The sequence below is a fragment of the Mercenaria mercenaria genome, chromosome 17, assembly GCF_021730395.1.
Source record: "Mercenaria mercenaria strain notata chromosome 17, MADL_Memer_1, whole genome shotgun sequence".
In the NCBI taxonomy this organism is placed as follows: domain Eukaryota; kingdom Metazoa; phylum Mollusca; class Bivalvia; order Venerida; family Veneridae; genus Mercenaria; species Mercenaria mercenaria.
Genome location: NC_069377.1, coordinates 32,219,185 through 32,243,114, shown reverse-complemented (window position 1 = coordinate 32,243,114; position 23,930 = coordinate 32,219,185). Strand labels below are relative to the sequence as shown.

Sequence of the window (23,930 nt, the reverse complement as noted above, 5' to 3'; positions counted from 1 at the left end):
TAGGCCAAGTTAGAAACTGGGTCATGTGGGGTCAAAAACTAGGTCACCAGGTCAAATCAAAGGAAAAGCTTGTTAACACTTTAGAGGGCACATTTATGACCCTATCTACATGAAACTTGGTCAGAATGTTTATCTTAATGATTCCTATGCCAAGTTCAAAACTGGGTCATATCGGGTCAGAAAGTTGGTCACCCTGTCAAATTAAAGGAAAAGCTTGTTAAGACTCTTGAGGCCACATTTATGACCCTATCTTCATGAAACTTGGTCAGAATGTTTATCTTGATGATTCCTAGGCCAGATTCGAAACTGGGTCATGTGGGGTCAAAACTAGGTCACCTGCTCAAATCAAAGGAAAATCTTGCTAACACTCTAGCAGTCATATTTATGACCCTATCTTCATGAAACTTGGTAAGAATATTTACCTTGATGATTCCTAGGCCAAGTTCGAAACTGGGTCATGTGGGGTCAAAATCTAGGTCACCACTCAAAGGAAAAGCTTGTTAACACTGTAGAGGCCACATTTATGACCCTATCTTCATGAAACTTCATCAGAATGTTTATCTTGATGATTCCAAGACCAAGTTCAACAAGTGAGCGATATAGGGTCATCATGACCCTCTTGTTTTTACTTTGCAAGGCCAGAGTTATGGCCCTTGACTTAGTCAAAAAATAAAAGTTTGTGCTGCATGTATGTCAAAATGTACTTGACTTAGAGTCATAAACGTTAGAGGATTGTTTTATAGCCTATGAAATGTTGCACTGGGTATTCTCTTTGGGATTGTACTCAGCTGGCCAGAGTTATGGTACTTCACTAAGTGAAAAATACACATAATTTAGTTCTTATAAATGTTTATCCTTGAGTCATAGTGACAGGAATGGGGGCACCTGTGTCCTAGGGACACACATCTAGTTTTTGTTTCATTTTCAGCTCATTCATCAACACAGGTAATTGTGCCTTTTTCAGTTAAGAAGGTAAGTATTTATAAACATTCCTAATGCAGGTACAAGTTTATGATTTCATAATACACCTGTAGTACACCTGTAACTATTTTACGGTTTACTATACACACACTTATCATGAAGTTACTTCATTTCCCATTCGTCTGTGCACTGCCATTGTAGAACCTGCCGAGATCATTTAGGTGTGGATGGTACATTGCTGGATTCATCTGCATTGTGATTTTTCTATTGAGGGATTATGTATTTGGGTGAGTGATTGTCATACGCACTAGCATCCTTTGTTGGTAATGAAGATTTGAGCGGCAAAAGGAGGTTTCTGTGAAGTGTGCAAATTTTCCTAGGCTTCGGATTCTGTTTCTTTACTTGGTACACCAGGATGTCTCTTCTGGTTGTGATAATACAATGTATTGGTTACTAAGCAACAACCACAGGAAAGATAACTCTTGCAAACACCCGATTCACAATTTCCAAAAAATGTGACCCCAAAAAAATTTAAACTTTTGAAAACACTTTTTAAACCTGGCTTCTTGTGTTGCATATAAGGTATTCTAAATACTGTATGATTTTTAAGACGGGGAATGTATAGACAAATGGAAATTATATACTGTTTTCAAAAGTGAAAGTACCATGTATTTGAATGGGGCTAAAATTTCATTTTCATTTTTTTACTGAATGGCTTCATAAACACTCTAAAGAAACTAGGGAAATCTTCCTTTGTAATAGGTTAATAAGTCATATTAAAATAAATCAATTACATATATGACAAAGATATGCAGTTATCTGAGGTCACTTTTGCTACAAAAACTGAAAAATTTGTTATGTGTCAAAATCTAGGACATGACTTTCAACACCAAATAAAACTTCATCAGTAAATTTTATGTTCAAAAACACAATTGATTTGTCATTCATACACATATAAGAGTAAAAAAAAATCATTTTCATCTTGTAATCAAAACCAACAAAGAAGTGGTGGTTGTTGCTAGTATGGGTCTGACTCCCATTTATCTGCAACTTTGTTCTTGCCTCTGACTGATACTTTTCTTGCAAGTACTATATCCCCTGGATGTAATACAGCTGCTCTTGCCTTCTGATGGTATCACTGTTTATTTCTGCAGTTTTGCCGGCAGTTTTTTTCACTTGACTGTAAGCTAGAGATATTCGATCTCGTAGTTTTGGAACATACTCATTTCTGGATTTATAGATGTATTGTCTTCAAACCTGAGTCTATTAGTAAAGCATCTGTTCATCAAGATTTGGTTGTCTGTTGAACATAATGTAATAAGGGGAGAAGCCAGTGCTGTTGTGTATTGTCACATTATATGCATGTACCATAGGTACTACATACCACTTCCAGTCGGTTTTCTTTTTCTCAGGCTCTTCAAAAGGCTCTGGTTAAATCTTTCACAGAGACCGTTTCCCATGGTGGTGGTAAGGTGTGGTGTGAGACTTGCCAGTGCCTGTGAAGGTACATAGCTCCTTAATTAGATTGCTCTCAAAGTTGGCACCTTGATCACTGTGTAACCTGTTCAGGAAGCTGTAATGAACAAAAAACTGTTCAAAAAGGACTCTAGCTGTATTAGTCGTAGTTTGACTTTTGGTAGGGTAGGCTTGTGCATATCTGCTGAAGTGGTCGATGGCAACCAGTATGGTGTTAAACCCACCTTTTGAACGCTCCAAACATGTTGGGTGCCACTGTCACCATACTAGCTTTCATACTGGTTTGGTAGCTGCATGCAATTAGTGAAAATGAACATCTGGAATACCACTGGAACATCAACTGGAATTCCATCTCAGTTCCACTGGTATTTTTCAACGGAATAGTGTTGGTATTCCACTGGAATATCTATTATTTTCCAGTGGAATTCATTTGGAATACCAGTGGAATCCCACCAAAATACCGTTGAAAAATACCAGTGGTATTCCACCAGAATACCAGTGGAATTCCACCAGAATACCTGTGGAATTCCACCAGATACCAGTGGAATTCCACCAGAATACCAGTGGAATTCCACTTAGAATACCAGTGGTATACCATCAAGATTCCAGTTGAATTCCATCAAGTTTCCAGTGAAATTCCACTTAAAATACCAGGGGTATACCATCAAGATTCCAGCTGAATTCCATCAAGTTTCCAGTGGAATTCCATTTGAAATACTAGTGATATACCATCAAGATTCCAGTAGAATTCCATCAGGTTTCCAGTGGAATTCCACTTAAAATACCAGTGGTATACCATCAAGAACACAGTAGAATTCCATCAAGTTTCCAGTGGAATTCCATCTGAATACAAGCAGAATATCATCTCAATACCAGTGAAATGCTGATGACCCCCACCCCTAAAGGCAGTGGAAATCCTTTTTGTTCTAGTTAAATTACATCCACAACTCTCACCTGGAAGAATTCTAATGTAAAATAAATGGTATTTCAATGGTAAGTCAATGAAAAACAAGAGCTGTCTCCATAGGATGACACATGCCCCCGTTGGCACTTTGAATGAATAGTTATGGCCGATGTTAGAGTTCAGGACCTTTGATCTATGGACCTGGGTTTTGCGCGTGACTGTGGTACACATTCATGCCCAATAATTTTAAAATCCATGCATGAATGACAAAGATATGGAATCATGAAATATGACCTTTAACGTCTAAGTGTGACCTTGACCTTTGAGCTACGCACCTCGGTCTTGCGCGCGACACATCGTCTTACTGTGGTTCACATTCATGCCAAGTTATTTGAAAATCTACCATGGATGACAAATATATGGACCAGACACGAATGCACTATCATGAAAAATGACCTTTAACGTCTAAGTGTGACCTTGACCTTTGAGCTTCGGACCTGGGTCTTGCGCGCTACAGGTCGTCTTACTGTGGTACACATTCATGCCAAGTTATTTGAAAATCCATCCATAGATGACAAAGGTATGGACCGGACACGAAAATTGCAGACAGACTGACAAACGGTTCAAAAACTATATGCCTCCCTTCGGGGGCATAAAAATGGTACTTTAATGATATCTAATGAAAATCAATGGTAAATCAATGAATATATAAATGATACTAATGATATCTAATGAAATTCAATGGTAAAAAATGCACTGCATGGACAGTATTTTTCCCACTGCAACTGGCGGGCATTCAAGGGACACTGGACAGATGACGATTCTGACAGATGGCCCTGTCTGTCAGTGGATATTCATTTATCATGTGACTTAAATCCTTGCGTTAGGTAAATATATATCTTGCATTGTTGCTTTTAATTGGATGTTGTGTCAGCATCATGTGTGAAATAGGAGATGTGCAAGTTTACATCATGATAAAGACTCATGCTAGTTTTTATCAGTTTATATCAAATACATTATGAGCCAGGTGAGTCACTAGGTGAAAATGTGCATTTTGTCACTATTTTAGGGGCCATAGCTCTAGAAATAGGTGATGGCCACGAAACGTAGGAGGTGCCCGGAAGTTCATTTCATGTTATAGACTCATGCAAGGTTTCATTAATCTATATGAAATTCTTTTTGAGGTAGGTGCATCATCACAAGATGAAAATGTGCATTTTTAGCTCGACTATTCATAGAATAGTGAGCTATTGCACTCGCCCATGCGTCGGCGTCGGCGTCGGCGTCGGCATCTGCGTCCGCGTCCCGATTTTGGTTAAGGTTTTGTATGTAAGCTGGTATCTCAGTAACCACTTGTGGGAATGGATTGAAACTTCACACACTTATTCACTGTGACAAACTGACTTACATTGCACAGGCTCCATAACTCTATTTTGCTTTTTTACAAAATTATGCCCCTTTTTCGACTTAGAAATTTTTTTTGTTAAGGTTTTGTATGTAAGCTGGTATCTCAGTACTTACTAATGGGAATGGATTGAAACTTCACATACTTGTGCACTATCATGATCTGACATGCACTAAGCAAGTCCCATAACTCTACTCTTTTTTTTTTCAAAATTATGCCCCTTTTTCGACTTAGCAGTTTTTGGTTAAATTTTTGTATGTAATCTGATATCTCAGTATCCACTAATTGGAATGGATTGAAACTTCACACACTTGTTCACTGTCATGATCTAACATGCACTGTGAAGGTCCCATAACTCTACTTGGCATTTTTACAAAATTATGCCCCTTTGACTTAGCAGTTTTTTGTTAAGTTTTTGTATGTAAGCTGGTATCTCAGTATCCACAAATTGGAAAGGATTGAAACTTCACACACTTGTTCACTGTCATGATATGACATGCAGTACAGAGGTTCAATACCTCTACTTTGCATTTTACAAAATTATGCCCCTTTTTAAACTTTTGTATTCATTCAATTGACAAGGCTGTTGAATAGTCGAGCGTTGCTGTCCTCCGACAGCTCTTGTTCACTATTTCAGGGGCCATAACTCTGGAATTTGGGAGAGGGGTGCATTGCCAGCTGGAAAATAGAAATAGGAGGTGCACAAGGTCATATCATAATAACTTAGACTCATCAGTTTATATCAAATACTTTTTGAGCTTTGTGCGCCACAAGGTGAAAATGTGCTTTTTTGACTATTTCAGGGGCCATAACTCTAGAAATAGGGAGCAGAGATAGATGAAAAATAGGAGGTGCACACGTTCATATCATGTTAAAGACATATGCAATATTTCATCAATTTTTAGCTCACCTGAGCACGAAGTGCTCAAAGGTGAGCTTTAGTGATCACCCTGTGTCCGGCGTCGTCCGTCCGTCCGTCCGTCCGTCCGTCCGTCGTCAACAATTTGACTGTTAACACTCTAGAGGTCACATTTTTGACCCGATCTTAATGAAACTTGGTCAGAATGTTACCCTCAATAAAATCTTGGACGAGTTCGATATTGGGTCATCTGGGATCAAAAACTAGGTCATCAGGTCAAATCAAAGGAAAAGCTTGTTAACACTCTAGAGGTCACATTTTTGGCCCAATCTTAATGAAACTTGGTCAGAATGTTACCCTCAATAAAATCTTGGATGAGTTCGATATTAAGTCATCTGGGGTCAAAAACTAGGTCATCAGGTCAAATCAAAGGAAAAGCTTGTTAACACACTAGAGGTCACAATTTTGGCCCAATCTTAATGAAACTTGGTCAGGATGCTACCCTCAATAAAATCTTGGACGAGTTCGATATTGGGTCATCTGGGGTCAAAAACTAGGTCACCAGGTCAAATCAAAGAAAAAGCTTGTTAACACTATAGAGGTCACATTTTTGGCCCAATCTTAATGAAACTTGGTCAGAATGTTACCCTTAATAAAATCTTGGACGAGTTCGATATTTGGTTATCTGGGATCATAAACTAGGTCACCAGGTCAAATCAAAGGAAAAGCTTGTTAACACTGTTGAAGCCGCATTTATGACTGTATCTTCATGAAACTTGGTCAGATTGTTAATATTGATGATCTTAAGGTCCAGTTTGAATCTGGGTCATGTAGGATAAAAAACTAGGTCACCAAGCCAAATCAAATGAAAAGCTAGTTTACACTAGAGGCCACATTTATGACCATACCTTAATGAAACTTGGTCAAATCTTGATGATCTATAGCTCAAGTTCAAATCTGGGTTAGGTGGGGTCAAAAACTAGGTCACTAGGTCATATCAAAGGAAAAGCTTGTTAACACTCTAGAGGCCACATTTATGACTATATCTTCATGAAACTTAGTCAGAATGTTAAACTTGATGATCTTTAGGGCAATTTTGAATCTGGGTCATGTCGGGTCAAAAACTAGGTCACCGGGTCAAATCAAAGGAAAAGCTAATTAACACTGTAGAGGCCACGTTTACGACCATATCTTAATGAAACTTGGTCAGAATGTTAATCTTGATAATCTTTAGGTCAAGTTTAAATCTGGGTCAGATGGAGTCAAAAACTAGGTCACTAGGTCATATCAAAGGAAAAGCTTGTTAACACTCTAGAGGCCACATTTTTGACTATATCTTCATGAAACTTAGTCAGAATGTTAAACTTGATGGTCTTTAGGTCAAGTTTGAATCTGGGTCATGTCGGGTCAAAAACTAGGTCACGGGGGTCAAATAAAAGGAATAATTAGTTAACACTTTAGAGGCCACATTTATGACCATATCTTAATGAAACTTGGTCAGAATGTTAATCTTGATGATCTATAGGTCAAGTTTAAATCTGGGTCAGGTGTGTTAAAAAACTAGGTCACTAGGTCAAATCAAAGGAAAAGCTTGTTAAGACTCTAGAGGCCAGATTTATGACTGTATCTTCATGAAACTTAATCAGAATGTTAATCTTGATGATCTTTAGGTCAAGTTCGAATCTGGGTCATGTGGGGGCAAAAACTAGGTCACCGTGTCAAATCAAAGGAAAAGCTAGTTAACACTTTAGAGGCTACATTTATGACCATATCTTAATGAAACTTGGTCAGAATGTTGATCTTGATGATCTTTAGGTCAGTAGGTCAGGTGAGCGATACAGGGCCTTCATGGCCCTCTTGTTATTAAATACTTTTTGAGCTAGGCGCATCACATTTTTTTTCCCTACACACATACACACAAACGGATGGACATACAGATGCATGGACGACACTAGACTAAAATTATATGCCCCCACCACTCATAGTGGTGTAAGTTATGCTATTGAAAATGATGTTTAACCTATATCATATTTACCCTTACCCTGCTAAATTTCTGTAATGAACTTGTCCATCTTTTAAATGGACAGTATCTTTAACTGCTAAAAGACTGACTGAGTAGCGAACAGTGTGGATTCTGATCAGACTGGCCGGATGTGCATGCTGATTATGATCTACACTCGGGTTGCAAAGGCAGAACCAGTCATGTCCTAAGAAATGAAAGGCTCAATAAATTACACATTATTTGTAGTCAGCCCAAGGTTAATGTTATACAGTTTTGTTTTTGTGGACTGGTCATACATAATGCATGCATATTATGCATGTTTATAATCACTGTTTTGGGTGCACATTATGCACAGCCTGCGATGCATTATATACATGAATTAATCAAACAAAATTGATAAAGACCTGTGAACAAAGATATTCTGCATACCTGCGTAAACAGTTTGAAGGAAATTTAAGATAAAAATGAAATATCTTGACTGTTGATCAAATTATTTTGGACAAGATAAAGACTCATGCTAGTTTTTATCAATTTATATCAAATACATTATGAGCCAGGAGATTCACTAGGTGAAAATGTGCATTTTGTCACTATTTTAGGGGCCATAGCTCTAGAAATAGGCGATGGCCACGAAACGTAGGAGGTGCCCGGAAGTTCATATCATGTTATAGACTCTTGCAAGGTTTCATTAATCTATATGAAATTCTTTTTGAGGTAGGTGCATCATCACAAGATGAAAATGTGCATTTTTCACTATTTCAGGGGCCATAACTCTGGAATTTGGGAGAGGGGTGCATTGCCAGCTGGAAAATAGAAATAGGAGGTGCACAAGGTCATATCGTAATAATTTAGACTCATCAATTTATATCAAATACTTTTTGAGCTTGGTGCACCACAAGGTGAAAATGTGCTTTTTTTACTATTTCAGGGGCCATAACTCTAGAAATAGGGAGCAGAGACAGATGAAAAATAGGAGGTGCACACGTTCATATCATGTTAAAGACATATGCAATATTTCATCAATTTTTATTAAATACTTTTTGAGCTAGGCGCATCACATTTTTTTTCCCTACACACATACACACAAACGGATGGACATACAGATGCATGGATGACACTAGACTAAAATTATATGCCCCCACCACTCATAGTGGGGGCACAAAAACACATATTTTGACAAAGTAAGAAGCATGGAAATCAAGAACTGATCAAAATATTTACATGTATAAGAATTAAAGTCATGAAAACCAATGACAAAAATATGACTACATCTGACTAGAATTATATGAATAAAAGAAACAGAAAAAATATCACATTTTATAATTGATTTAAACTTCTTTTGTTTTCAACATATAAAAGGCACTTACTGTAGCTGATACCATGCTATTCACATAAATCTGGTCCAGAATTTCAAACTATATAAAAACCATCATTTTTCCACCAAAACTGGTGCTATTTTATTCACAAATCATGAAATTCAGTTGAGTGGAATTCCACTTGTACTGGTATTCCAAATTCAAATTCCAGTGGAATTCCACCTGTACTGGTATTTCAAATTCAAATTCCAGTGGAGTTCCACCTCTACTGATATTTCAAATTCTAGTTCCAGTGGTATATTTGGTAATTCCACTGGTATTCCATTAACATAGCAGACTTGTGGAATTTATGTAGCATTCCACTGGAATTCCATTGATTTTTTCACTAGGGAGAGCTTTGGGTTGTATTTAGGACGCTGCATAGGGTCTGTACCATAAAAAAGCCTAGTGGTACAAGCATATTGACATATGATTTTTGCAAGATTTCATAGGAATTAACCAAAAATATTGAGCAGTTGGGTGTAAACTGTTGCAACCCTTTTGAAGTAATGGTGGAAAATCAACATTCTTCCTGCATTTTTGCCTATATCTAACACCTGTTTTCACTCACTCACTTTACCATTTTATAATGTCATATATACATGGTGGAATTGAAAATTTTACCCTAACAGATGTTGAGTAGCTTAAAACATATTTTACAAAATAGCTCTTGTCTATTATGTGTACAGTATTGATTTCTTTTTTTTTTCAAAATGGCAACTGCTCTATGGTGACAGTGCTTCAATAGGTAAAATTTCATTATATAACTATAATCTCTGAAGTTATATCAACTACAGTATACATAATGTGCAGGTGACTTTCTAAAAAGAGTACTAGGTATCAAAAAACAAGTTGAATAATAATAAGTCTCAGATAAGGTGACAAGTCGGCTGGATGTTCTAATTTCTGTTATTATATGACATTTAGATCTGATAACCTTATGTGCAGCAAATTGTTTGAATTTCCCATATTATATAATGTACCATTAGATCTGATAAACTGATGGGTCAGCAGATGATGTAATTTCCATTCTAATCAGATAAACTGATGACTGTTTCCATTCTGATATAATATAATATTAAATCAGATAAACTGATGACTTGGCAAGATGGTCTCAATTTCCATTACAATATAATATAACATTTTTTGATTAAATTTGATTAGCAGATGACTTAACAAGATGATTTATTCTACCTTATTAAGGTTCAAATAAAGTCTTTTAAAACCACCCCTCGGGTGAATTTTTGTTTTAGTTTTTTTACGCCGCATAGGCCTTGGTCTATCATAAAGAATACACCAAATTGTTCATAATAAATAGAAGAAAGTATTAGACAGGTTATTCCCTTTTGGACAACACATTTTGTCTTATATCACATGTGCTTTGACTGTTGTAGAAAATATCAAACTTCTTTTTCAAAAGTATTTTGTCATTACTTTTATTATCATTGTGCGTCTAACATGTTTGTCCAGGTACTCGGGGGGTTGAAAGTGTAACAAACCATGTACATTTCAAAAAAATGCAAACATTGCAAAATGAAAGTGAAAGTGAAAATAGAGGTGTCAAATTGACAAAAAACTGCAGTATTTCAACAAATATAAAAGTAAACTATTTTTCATTTCCCGGAGTACCTAGATAAATATATATATATGTAAGACACACAACAAAAATAAATTTAACGAAAAAATATGTTTGAAAAAGAAGTTTGATATTTTGTACAAAATATGATGTGGACAGTTGAAGTACATGTTTTGTAAGACAAAATACATATTACCAAACAAGGTGACCTCTATATAAAGTATTTTCTACTTCTTCTGAACAACTCCGTATAATATATATATGTTATGAATATTATGGGTCTGTTGGGTATAATTTCCAAAATGAAAATTTACCCAAGGGGTGGTCTCAAACACTTTACATGAACCTTAAATAAGTACACCTCTAGGTCTAAGTATGGTTATCGTCTAAGTATGGTTATCGTTGGGGCATAATACTCATAGTGTATTGAAAATGTATTTACAGAGTGATAAAATATTTAAAGATGGCGACACGATGGGCATGTCTTGGACCAGGGAAAATTTCCTCAGATTTCTTTAAGGCGATACAGGATAATCTTCCAGCTACAGAACATGAGGTATTGTAGGTTTTTTTTTATTTTTTATTTCTTTAACTGGACATTTATGTCATGAAATTTATTCTATGTGGTAGAAAAATGTTATGACTGTTTTAAGGTAGTGGACCTGCAATGACACTCTGAAATTTTACACTCTTTACATTCTTATAAATTTCGCAGTCTCTGGCAGTCACTAGGAAATTGATTTCTATACTTGTCGGGGAAATTATGACAGTTTAAGGTAGTGGACCTGCAATGACACTCAAGGAAATTGATTTCTATACCTGTTGGGAATGCATAAATCACATACGGAGATTAGATAATCGAAATTGCCAGTTATCATTACATGTCCACTACCTTTAAGACTGAAACCAGATATTTTGGTTAGAGATTTGGTTAGTGGTCAGCAGCTCTTGAAATTGTAACAGGCTGAAAATACTTCAGCTCTGACTGGGAATCAAACCGGGGACCTCTCACACCTAAGGCGGACACTCTACTGCGTCACTATAAAAGCTAGCTCAATAGCAAGGAAGAATAAGTGCACCCTTATACTCTACCCTACTACATAGACCCCCCTCCATTTTAGAATTCCAGGAGTTTGAACCAGTCTGTGGGACGATCCAAGGTGTCCATTAATATCTTGTCGTGAGTTATTTACCTTGGGCGCCAAATGTAACAGGCTGAAAATACTTCAGCTCTGACCGGGAATCGAACCTGGCACCTCTCACACCTAAGGCAGACACTCTACCATGTCGCTATAAAAGCTATCTCAATAGCAAGGAAGTATAAATGAACCCTTATACTCTACCCTACTACAAAATCTTCACAGGATCAGTAGAGCATTGGTTAGCATGTTGAACTAAACCCTAGTGATCCTGGTACGATTCCTGGTTGTGGCTGATATCTCGACAGTGTTCAGTGTTGGGTGATTTATTTAAATTGGTACTGTTTCTAGCAGTGTTGGCCTAGACTGGATGCAGGGGAAGTAAATATGCCATTGGCTTAGGGTCAGTAAAGATGTCGGGTCCTGTTCACACAAGGCGGTAAAGGTTGACTGAGCAATAAAGATGTCAGGCCCTGTTCAGACAAGGTGGTAAAGGTTGACTGATCAATAAAAATGTCAGGTCCTGTTCACACAAGGTGGTAAAGGTTCACTGAGCAGTAAAGATGCCAAGTCCTGTTCACACAAGGTGGTAAAAGTTGACAGCAGTAAAAATATCAGGTCCTGTTCACACAAGGTGGTAAAGGTTGATAGAGCAGTAAAGATGTCAGGTCCTGTTCACACAAGGTGGTAAAAGTTGAATGAGCAGTAAAGATGTCAAGTGCTGTTCACACAAGGTGGTAAAAGTTGACTGAGCAGTAAAAATTTCAGGTCCTGTTCACACAAAGTGGTAAAAGTTGACTGAGCAGTAAAGATGTCAAGTCCTTTTCACACAAGGGGGTAAAGGTTGACTGAGCAATAAAGATGTCAGGCCCTGTTTACACAAGGTGGTAAAGGTTGACTGAGCAGTAAAGATGTCAGGTTCTGTTCACACAAGGTGGTAAAAGTTGACTGAGCAGTAAAAATTTCAGGTCCTGTTCACACAAGGTGGTAAAAGTTGACTGAGCAGTAAAGATGTCAAGTCCTTTTCACACAAAGGGGTAAAGGTTGACTGAGCAATAAAGATGTCAGGTCCTGTTCATACAAGGTGGTAAAAGTTGATTGAACAGTAAATATGTCTGGCCATACTGTTCACACAAGGTGGTAAATGTTGACTGAGCAGTAAAGATGTCAGGCCCTGTTCACACAAGGTGATAAAGGTTGACTGGGCAGTAAAGATGTCAGGCCCTGTTCACACAAGGTGACAAAGGTTGACTGAGCAGTAAAGGTGTCAGGCCCTGTTCACACAAGGTGGCAAAGGTTGACTGAGCAGTAAAGATGCCCGGTCCTGTTCACACAAGGTGGCAAAGGTTGACTGAGCAGTAAAGATGCCCGGTCCTGTTCACACAAGGTGGTAAAGGTTGACTGAGCAGTAAAGATGTCAGGCCCTGTTCACAAAAGATGGTTAAGATGGACTGGACAAAAAAATGTCAAGCCCTGTTTTATTTGCAAAAAAACCCCAAAAAAAACCCAAACAAAATGACAACTTTCTATATGAAAAAGAGAAAAGTGAAAAATCATTGTGTCTTGTCAAATAATGTCACACAGACTAGTAACTGGTATTCAAAGTTCTTCTTAGTAGTTTTTATGCCCCCGGCATCTACTGATGCGTGAGGCATATAGTGATTGTCCTGTCTGTCCGTCTGTCCATACGAGGTTAACCAAATGGGACCATTTTGTCTAGCATCAACATCCCTAACTAGAATGACTTGATACTAATGCAGATGTAACCTGTGACCATTCCTCATCTTCAGACATCACCTGACCTCAGTTTGACCTTGACCTTGATCTTGACCTCGTTTTGGACTTAGGTTGCTTTGTATCGACAAGGATGCCACGAGGGGCATCAAGCGTTTATTGAACGCAGCTCCTTGTTTAGATGAGCTTTTGTGACCGCTCAGTGTTGGTCGGTTGTCCGTCTGTCAATATTTTCTAAAAAAATCTTCATTTTGAAAACCGCTGGGCAGAATTACACCAAACTTCACAGGAATGATCCTTGGGTGAACATTAAAGATGTTCAAAGAATTTAATTCCATGCAGAACGAAAAGGAAAACCTTTAAAAGTCTTCTTGTCCAAAACCACAAGGCTTAGAGCCTTGATATTTGGCTTGTGACATCATCTTATGGTCCTCTATGAAGTTTGTTCAAATTGTGCCCCTGGGATGAAAAAAGGCCCCGTCCTGGGGGTCACAAGTTTTACATAGACTTATATAGGAAAAAACTTTAAAAAAAACTTTGAAAATGGTCCTCTACCAAAATTGTTCAAATTATGCCCCTGGGGTGAAAAGAGGCCCTCTCAAATTTTACATAGACTAATATATAGGAAAAAAACTTTAAAAATCTTCTTGCCTAAAACTGCAAGGCCAAGGCTTTTGATATTTGGTATGTTGCATTGCCTATAAAAGTGTTTCTCTACCAAAATTGTTCAAATTATGTCTCTGGTGTGAAAAGAGGCCCTGCCCTGGGGGTACCAAGTTTAACATAGACTTATATAGGAAATTTTTTTTAAAGATCTTCTTGTCTGAAAGTTCAAGGCCTAGGCCTTTGATATTTGCTATGTAGCATTGCCTGGTGGATCGCTAACAAGTTTGTTCAAATTATGCCCCTGGGGTGAAAAGAGGCCCCACCCTGGGTGTCACTTGTTACAATTATGAGTTGTGTAGGAAAAATACTTCAAAAATTATCAGATCATTTTTCCTAAACTGTTTAATTATAATTACCTGATGACCCCAAGCGATTAGGAATCACGTGATTGTGACCTACTGACCTACTTTCTTGTTTTTGGCTCACCTGAGCCAAAGGCTCATGGTGAGCTTTTGTGACCACTCAATGTCCGTCATGCGTCGTGTGTCCATCAACAATTCCTAAAAAAATCTTTTTGAAAACCACTGGGCAGAATTACACCAAACTTCAAAGGAATGATCCTTGGGTGGCCCCCTTTCAAAATTATTCAAAGAATTTAATTCCAAGCAGAACTCTGGTTGCCATGGCAACCGAAAGGAAAAACTTTAAAAATCTTCTTGTCCAAAACCACAGGGCCTAGGGCTTTGATATTTTGTATGTAGCATCATATAGTAGTTCTCTTCCAAGATTGTTCAAATTTGGTCAAATATGGCCCCGCCCCAGGGGTCACATGGTTTATATAGACTTATACAGAAAAAACTTTAAAAATCTTCTTGTCTGAAACCACAAGACCTAGACCTTTGATATTTGGTATGTAGCATTGCCTTATGGTCGTCTACTAAGATTATTCAAATTATGCCCCTAGGGTGAAAAGAGGCTCTGCCCCAGGGGTACCAAGTTTTACAAAGACTTATATAGGAAAAACTTTAAATGAAACTGCAAGGCCTAGGCTTTTGATATTTGATATGTAGCATTTCCTAGTGGTCTTTTACCAAGATTATTCAAATTATGCCCCTTAGGTGAAAAGAGGCCCCACCCAGGGGGTCCCAAGTTTTACATAGACTTGTATAGGAAAAAAACTTTAAAAATCTTCTTGCCTGAAACTGAAAGGCCAAGGCTTTTGATATTTGGTATGTTGCATTGCCTAGTGGTTTTCTACCATAATTTTTCAAATTATGCCCCTTGGGTGAAAAGAGGCCCCGCCCCGGGGTGCCCAAGTTTTACATTGACTTATACAGGTAAAAATTTAAAAAATCTTCTTGTCTGAAAGTTCAAGGCTTAAGCCTTTGATATTTGGTATATAGCATTGCTTAGTGGTTCTTTAACAAGATTGTTCAAATTATTCCCCTGGGGTGAAAAGAGGCCCCGCCCCGGGGGTCCTTTGTATATGAGTTGTATAGTAATACTATAAGTATACTTCAAATATTATCTGATCATTATTTCCTAGACTGTTTAATTATAATTACCTGATGACCCCAAGTAATTAGGGGTCACTTGACTGTGACCTTGACCTTCTGACCTACATCTTTAACAGCATAGAATTTTGGACCATGTCAATAACTTTCGATAAAGATTTCAATACTCATTTTTAATGTTCTTAGCCCTGACCTACTTACCTACTTTCTTGCTTTTGAAGCTACAGCAAGAAGATTTGGACCACATGTATAATGTTTGATACAGATTTCAATACTTATCTTGAATAGTCTTAATCGTGACCTACTGACCTACTTTTTCATTTTTGAAATTACAGTATAGAAATTTGGACCACCTGTACAATTTTTTATACTGATTTCAATACTCATCTTGGATAGTCTTAATCATGACCTTCTGGCCTACTTTATTGTTTCTGAAGCTACAGCAAATAGATTTGGACCACTTGTAGAACTTCTGATACAGATTTCAATACTCGTCTTAAATATTATTAATCCTGACCTACTGACCTACTTTATTGTTTCTGAAGCTACAGCAAAGAGATTTGGACCACCTGTATAACTTTTTAACAGATTTCAGTACTTATCTTGAAGAATCTTTACCATGACCTTCTCACCTTGTTTTTTAGCTCACCTGAGCACAAAGTGCTCGGGGTGAGCTATTGTGATCGCTCTCCGTCCGGCATCCGTCTGTCGTCCGTCCGTCCACACTTTCCTTTAAACAACATCTCCTCTGAAACCATTTGGTGGAAGTTGATGAAACTTGGCCTGGATGTTCCTTTGGTGGTCCCCTTCCAAAATTATTCAAAGAATCGAATTCCACATAGAACTCTGGTTGCCATGGCAACCAAAAGAAAAAACTTAAAAAATCTTCTTGTCCAAAACCGCAAGGCATAGAGCCTCGATATTTGGCATGTGACATCATCTAATGGTCCTCTATGAAGATTGTTCAAATTATTACCCTTGGGTGAAAAGAGGCCCTGCCCTGGGGGTCCCAAATTTTACATGGACTTATATAGGAAAAAAGTTTAAAAATTGTCTTGTCTGAAACTGCAAGGCCTAGGCTTTTGATATTTGGTATGTTGCATTGCCTGCAGTGGTCCTTTACCATAATTGTTCAAATTATGCTCCTGGGGTGAAAAGAGGGCCTGCCCTGGGGGTCCAAAGCTTTACATAGTCTTTAAACTTCAAAAATCTTTTTGTCTGAAAGTTTCAGTGACCATGAATGTGACCTACTTTCTTAAAATTTTAGCATCAGTTTGACATTTGAAACCTGTAGCTCATATTACTCAGGTGAATGATCCAGGGTCATCATGACCCTTTTGTTTAAGATACAGCCTTGAAATTTGGATGACATGTACAGTTTTGCACACCGATCTGAAAATTGACTTTCAGTTACCATGAATGTGACCTGCTGACCTACTTTTTTAATACTTTAGCATCAGTTTGCCATTTGAAAAATGTGGCTCATATTACTCAGCTGAGCCATCCAGGGTCATCATGACCCTCTTGTTGGAAGTTTAGCAGGACAGAATGTAAGTCTTACAGTGCTCTTAGATATGCCAGTTTTGAACTGATTTGACATTTGGGACATGTGGGTATTTAATTAATCTAATGATTTTCTGATATATGGTATATTCTACAGTTTGTAGCAATTGCCTCCAGAGACCAGTCAAGGGCCCAGCAATTTGCTGATAAGTTCAAATTTAAAAGGGCCTATGGTTCATACGAGGATGTTGCTAAAGATAAGGATGTAGGTATGTTCCACCATTTTTTTCTAAATTTAACGTTTGAAATATAATTTAGTTTTTTTTTTAATACTGTAAAATTATTTAATTTCCTTGGCAGGAAATTTCGTGGTTTTGGTCAAAACGAAAATTTCATGGGGATATGAATTCCAGGATTTCAACTTTTGGACATAAAATGAATGGGAATTTTACTTGTTCGTTGGGATTAAATTCCGTGGATTGACTAAACCATGAAATCCATGAAAATTAGTCAACCACGAATATTAATGATTTCACTGTATAATCTTTTGGTTTTCATTTCGGTTTCCAAATTTGACATTTGATAGGTGCAGGCTGTCAAGCGGGCCTTACTTTTCCCTACTTTTTTTAGAGGCCCCTACTTTTTTTCTGAAAAAGCCCTTAGGAGGCTACTATCCTCCCTACTTTTTGGCAAAAAGATGTCATGGAAATAGTGAAGAAGGTAATGGAGTATTTTAGTTCAAAGGAATTAACATTATAGATCTAATTATATTAAAGTTGTTTCCAGTGTTTTGTAGATCTTGTGTGCATGATCAGCTGATTCAAAGAGCTAGGTACCTTAAGAATGAGGTTATGATATAGAAAACAATAGCCAGTTTTAATGTATTCTGCCAGTGCTTTCCTCTGTGCTGATGCAGTCCTTGAAAATCAAGAATGCAGAATGAAAAATTCAAACAATGTGGAAAAGGTTGGACAATAACTTAAATAGTGTCGCAAAAGGTAAGAAAAAAACCCTACTATTCCTATGTTTTGTACGCCATATTTTTCTTTGCCTATTATATAAAAAAAGAATTTGCCCTAACTTTACACACTTTTCTACGGTTGACTGCTTGACACCTGTGCTCAAGAAAAAAGTTTGAACTATTGATTACAAGCGTAAATATATGATTTTTAGTGACTATGGTGAAATTATGTTACATGATTACATAATCCAAAAATCTTATTTTAGAACCTAAGTCTAAAATTTAGGATTAATCGGTCCATTAGCCAACTATTTGTCAAATTTACAATTAATTTAAGACTTGCAATGTATTAAAAAAATGGAAGGTGTTTTAATAAGGAACATTCAAATACAACTTTATATTGAAAACATGAAATTATAAGCATTTTTGATATCTATTGTCAAATTTGCCTGTAACTAGAAGAATTAGTTTTTAGATTTTCACTGAAGTCATCTAGATGTATAGAGCTGTAAAGGCTATATGATTTATTAGTTCTCACATGTTGTCATACCTGTACTGTATTAAAATATTAATAATCATAAAGGCAAGGTAAAAGATATTAAAAGGTATTCAACAGAGCATACATATTGGTATCTGGTTTTAATTATTAATGAATTCAATAAATGTTAACCCATATAGGAAATGTAGCATCAAGTTTGTCAGATGCAGTAACAGTTGCCTAGTATTTAGTGTTTACAATGTCTTGCATAATATGTCAAATCAAAGTTATACGCTCTCACATTTGCTTGAGAACTCAGCCACAGTGTGAACAATTTTAAAATTGGTTAGAATGCTTGTCTTAGATCTCAGGTCAAGTTTCATAGTCATGTGTGGTAAACTAGCATAAGCCAGATCGAGAAACAACTTGTAACTTAGCCACGTTGAGTTGAAACTAATTTGCAAATTTTTTGTGACTTACTTGAATCTGTCATTTGGATCAACATCACCAGCAACAAGAAATTGTAAACAGCTAGAGCAAAAATAATAGGGACATGCTATTTAAAATTTATAATTTTTATCTAATACTACTAATGAATCATGTTTATTTAATGGCGTCATACTAATGCAGATATATCTGGGGTTTGTTGGAATTGACTTGCCCTCTTAAAAAGAATTCCCCACTTAGGCTACTTTTAGTTGACTGCTTGACAGCGAGTCGCAAAAAGTCGATATATTAGCAGCTGTTATTATATGATGATCAATAGTGGTAAGTTTCAAGTCTGATTCTAGAGGCAAGTTAGTGTTGAACGGTAATATGACAAAATAGGTCAGAATTAATTTATAATAGGATTATGGTGAAGTTCGAAAAATTGGGATCTGGGCTGTTAAATAAGGACATTCAAAAAACAAAATCAATAGTAAAGAGTTTTAACACTGTAGAGCATTTATATCATATTGTTTTTTTAAGCTGAGTCATGTTATTTTATGATTTTGAATATTCGAGTTTTGGTTATTATGGTGGTAGAAACTAGGTCATCGATTAACAAAAATCATGTTAACACTTCGTTATTAATTTTATATAAGGCAAGATATAGATTGTGAATGTTGTCGCATGAACTAATAAGTTTGGTTAAATATCTTACCTCTAGCTAGTCACCACAAACAAAGAAATGTGTGCGTGTGCAATAGGCTGCTTTGGACAGAGATCAGAACTCTGATCAGAAGTTCTTGATGAATTCCAGATCAGTTTCGAATCTGCAATCATCTTCAAAACTGTTGACCATTGAAATAAATAAAAACTTGTGTATCAGCGACTTGCCATTTTTCAGATTGATGTGCATGAACAGGTTCAAAAATTTCATATGATAACCTATAGGAATTTGTATCAGGCACATGGTTCTCAATGCCTAGTACACAGGTATCCCTTAGTAAGATTTGTTTTAACTATAGCTCTTGCATTGAAATTTTCAATAAATACCGGCGTCGCAATTTGCCTTGAGAACACTCCAGAGGCCACAGTTGTGACCCAGTCTTTACGAAACTTGGTCGGTCAGAATGCTTGTCTTGATGATCTCTAGGTCAAGTTTGACACTAGGTCATGTGTGGTAAAAACTAGGTCAGTAGGCCAGATCGAAGAAAAAACTTGTTAACACTCTAAAGCCCACAGTTTAAGTTTGAAACTCGTGAGAGTTGGGCAGAATGTTTGTCTTGATGACCTCTAAATCAAGTTTGAATCTGGGTCATTTGGGATCAAAAACTAAGTCACCCAGTCAAATCAAAGGAAAAGTTTGTAAACATGCTAGAGGCCACATTTAGTTATTTATATCTTCATAAAACTTAGTCAGAATGTTTATCTTAATGATCTCTTGCCCAAGCATGAATCGGGGTCATGTGGGGTGAAAAACTAGGTCACTAGGCCAGATCAAAAGAAAATCTTGTAAACACTCTAGAGTCCACAGTTTAAGTTTGAAACTCATGAAAAATGGTCAGAATAATTGTCATAATGGCTTATAGGTCAAGTTCGAATCTGGGTCATCTGGGCTCAGAAACTAGGTCACCCGGTCAAATCAAAGGAAAAGCTTGTTAACACTGTAGAGGCCACATTTATGACCCTATCTTCATGAAACTTAGTCAGAATGTTTATCTTGATGATCTTTAGGCCAAATTCGATTCTGGGTTATTTTGGGTAAAAAACTAGGTCACTAGGCCAGATCAAACAAAAATCTTGTTAACACTCTACAGACCACATTTTAAGTTTGAAACTCATGAGAATTGGTCAGAATGTTTGTACTGATGAAATCTAGATCAAGTTTGAATATGGATCATCAGGGGTCAAAAGCTAGGTCACCCGAACAAATCAAAGAAAAGTTGTGTGCGTGTGCAATAGGGGCTGCATTTTTGACAGGATATTCATGAAATATGATCAGAATGATTTTCTTGATGAAATCTAGATCAAGTTCGAATCTGAATCATCTGGGGTCAAAAACTAGGTCACCTTGTCAAATCAAAGAAAAACCTTGTGTATTCAAGGGACTGCATTTTTCAGTTGATGTGCATGAAACTTGGTCAGAATGTTTGCCTCTATGAAATCTCAGAGGATTTTTTATCTGGGTCACATGGGGTCAAAAACTAGGTCAGCAGGTCAATTCAAAGAAAAAGGTTGTTTAAACTCTGGGGGCCTCATTTTTAACCAGGTTTTCAACTAAAACCTGAGTTATAAGATTGGGGTATGTCGTTGGTCGGGCGGGCGGGCGGCGGCGTCAAACTGGTGTTTCCGGTCAATAACTTTTGTTTCGGTAAAGATATTTGAATAAAACTTGGTATGTATGTAGCTTATATCAAAACAAAGGCTGGGATTGATTTTGGGGTTTCTGGGGTCAAGGTCAAGGTCAATGTTACTTAAAATAGAAAAAGGGTTTCCGGTCAATAACTTAACCTAGGAATGAGCTATCATGATGAAACTTGGTGTATAGAAAACTTATATAAAGTTGTAGCTTGGGATTGATTTTGGGGTTTCTGGGATCAAGGTCAAGGTCATTGTTACTAGAAATAGGGTTAGGGTTAGGATTGTGCTTTAAAATGGGGCACTGTGATTCAGTATACTTTTTTATTCTTATGAAAAGTGTTGAAAGGTCAAGGTCATTGTTACTAAAAATAGGGTTAGTGTTAGGTTAGGGTTAGGGTTAGGGTTGTGCTTTAAAGTGGTGCACTGTGATTCAGTATACTTTTTTATTCTTATGAAAAGTGTTGAAAACCTGGTTTCGTGGCATTGCCGCGTTTTCTTGTTGATTTTATCTTCATAAAACTTGGTCAGAATGTTTGTTATCATGAATTCTTGGATGATTTTGAATCTGGGTCATGTAAGGTCAAAAACTAGGTCACTAGGTCAAATCAAAAGAAATACTTATTTACACTCTAGAGGCGGCTTATTTGCTCCAATCTTCCCGAAACTTTGTCAGAATGTTTGTTTTCATGAAATCTTGGATGAGTTCTAATCTGAGTCATGTGGGGTCAAAAACTAGATTACTAGGTCAAATGAAAGAAAATGCTTGTTTACACTCTAGAGGCCACTTTTTTGGTCCAATCTTAATGAAAATTGGTCAGAATATTTATCTCTATGAAATCACTAGGTCAAACATGTTTACACTGTTATGGTGTGTTACTCAGGAGAGCGACCTAGGTCCATCTTGGCCCTCTTGTTTTTTTTTTTCATTTTTTATTTTCCATAAATGTTTATTGAAACATTTGAAGTTTTGTACCCTCACCCAGTCACCCCATCCCACATCCAGTTTTCTTCATTCCTTTTTAAAAATAATTCAAACCTTCCATGAATATTTGATACAATAAATTATTGTGAAGTTGTAAACCCCCACCCGTCACCGCACACATTCCAAGTGTTTCTTACTTGATTGTGCTCTCCTAAAAAGGACATCTGATTGGTGGGGAATACCAGTTCATCGCATTTGCTTTGGTTTTTTCCAGATGTAGTGTACATTGGTACAATAATCACAAATCATGTAGAACTGTCAATGAAGATGTTAGAAGCAGGGAAACATGTTCTATGTGAGAAACCCATGGCTATAAACTATAAAGAGGCAAAACAAGTCCTTGACTTCGCTAAATCTAAAAATCTCCTTTTTGTAGAAGTAAGTACTTTTGGTCTATAATGTGTGTCACTTCCACTTAAATTGCATTGCTTTCATAAATGTACTTATTGTAGTTAAAACTGATGGCAGCTTTTCATGCCTGCCCCCATTAGAGGTTGAAGAGGGGGTGGGGTGAAAGATTTATCACATACTTTTTTAGCTCGACTAAGTAGAGCTATCCTACTCACCACGGCGTCGGCGTCGGCGTCAAACCCTCAAGCATTTTGGATGAATTATGGCCCCTTCTGACTTAGAAATCTTGTTTAAGTTTTTCGTACCAGTTTATATTTTGTGTAAAGTGTTTGACATATGGCTTTGAAACTTCTATATCTTGTTCAGTATTATAGTCTCTATCAATAGGCAAGAGTACATAACTCTGTCATCGTTTTTGGCTGAATTTTGGCCCTTTTTGAACTTGGAAATTGGTTCTGTTTTTGTATATGTCCATGTTTTGTCAAGACTATTTGACATAATATGGCTTTTAAACTTTAAACACTTGTTTAGCATTATGATTTCCATCTGTAGGCAAGAGTACATAACTCTGACAACTATTTTGGCTGAATTATGGCCCTTTTTGGACTTTGAAACTTTTGTCAAAACTATTTGAACTGTGGCTTTGAAACTTTTAACACTAGTATATCAACATGATTTCCATCTGTAGGCAAGTGTACATAACTCTTTCAACTATTTTGACTGAATTATGACCCTTTTTGGACTTGGAAATTAGTTAAATTTTTTATACAAATCTTTAGTTCAAGTTCGAATCTGGGTCATGTGGGGTCAAAAACTAGGTCACAGGGTCAAATCAAAGGAAAGGCTAGTTAACACCCTAGAGGCCACATTTATGACCATGAAACTTGGTCAGAATGTTAATCTTGATGATCTTTAGGTTAATAGGTCAGGTGAACGATACAGGGTCTTCATGGCCCTCTTGTTTTCTTTTGTCTGAAAATCATAATTTGCCTAACATATAACTTAACATATTTGCTATCATGGTCACACATTGCCATTTAGTGCAAGACTAATCGAGATCCACAAATACAGGAACATTTTTTGTTTAATCCATTTTTAGCTCACCTGAGCACGAAGTGCTCAAGGTGAGCTTTTGTGATCGCCCTGTGTCTGTCGTCCGTTGGCGTCCGTCGTCCTTCGGGGTCAACAATTTGACTGTTAACACTCTAGAGGTCACAATTTTGGCCCAGTCTTAATGAAACTTTGTCAGAATGTTACCCTCAATAAAATCTTGGACGAATTAGATATTGGGTCATCTGGGGTCAAAAACTAGGTCACCAGGTCAAATCAAAGGAAAAGCTTGTTAACACTCTGGACGTCACAATTTTCGCCCAATCT

At 37.0% G+C, this 23,930-nt stretch overlaps 1 protein-coding gene across 3 annotated transcripts in view; it reads left to right on the top strand.

The window, feature by feature from the left end:
* The window catches only part of LOC123536383 (trans-1,2-dihydrobenzene-1,2-diol dehydrogenase-like), a 53,322-nt gene that overhangs the window by 14,016 nt on the left and 15,376 nt on the right, over positions 1 to 23,930 (top strand). Inside the window, exons 1-4 of one of the 3 annotated variants that reach the window (XM_045319525.2) lie at positions 1,070 to 1,208; positions 10,943 to 11,054; positions 17,152 to 17,263; positions 22,417 to 22,580. In XM_045319525.2, the coding sequence (XP_045175460.2) occupies positions 10,962 to 11,054; positions 17,152 to 17,263; positions 22,417 to 22,580 (369 nt within the window). In that variant the 5' untranslated portion in view covers positions 1,070 to 1,208; positions 10,943 to 10,961. Of the gene's footprint in view, positions 1 to 1,069; positions 1,209 to 10,942; positions 11,055 to 17,151; positions 17,264 to 22,416; positions 22,581 to 23,930 lie in introns of those variants that run through there. The other 2 variants (XM_045319523.2, XM_045319524.2) reach the window with 2 other exon arrangements.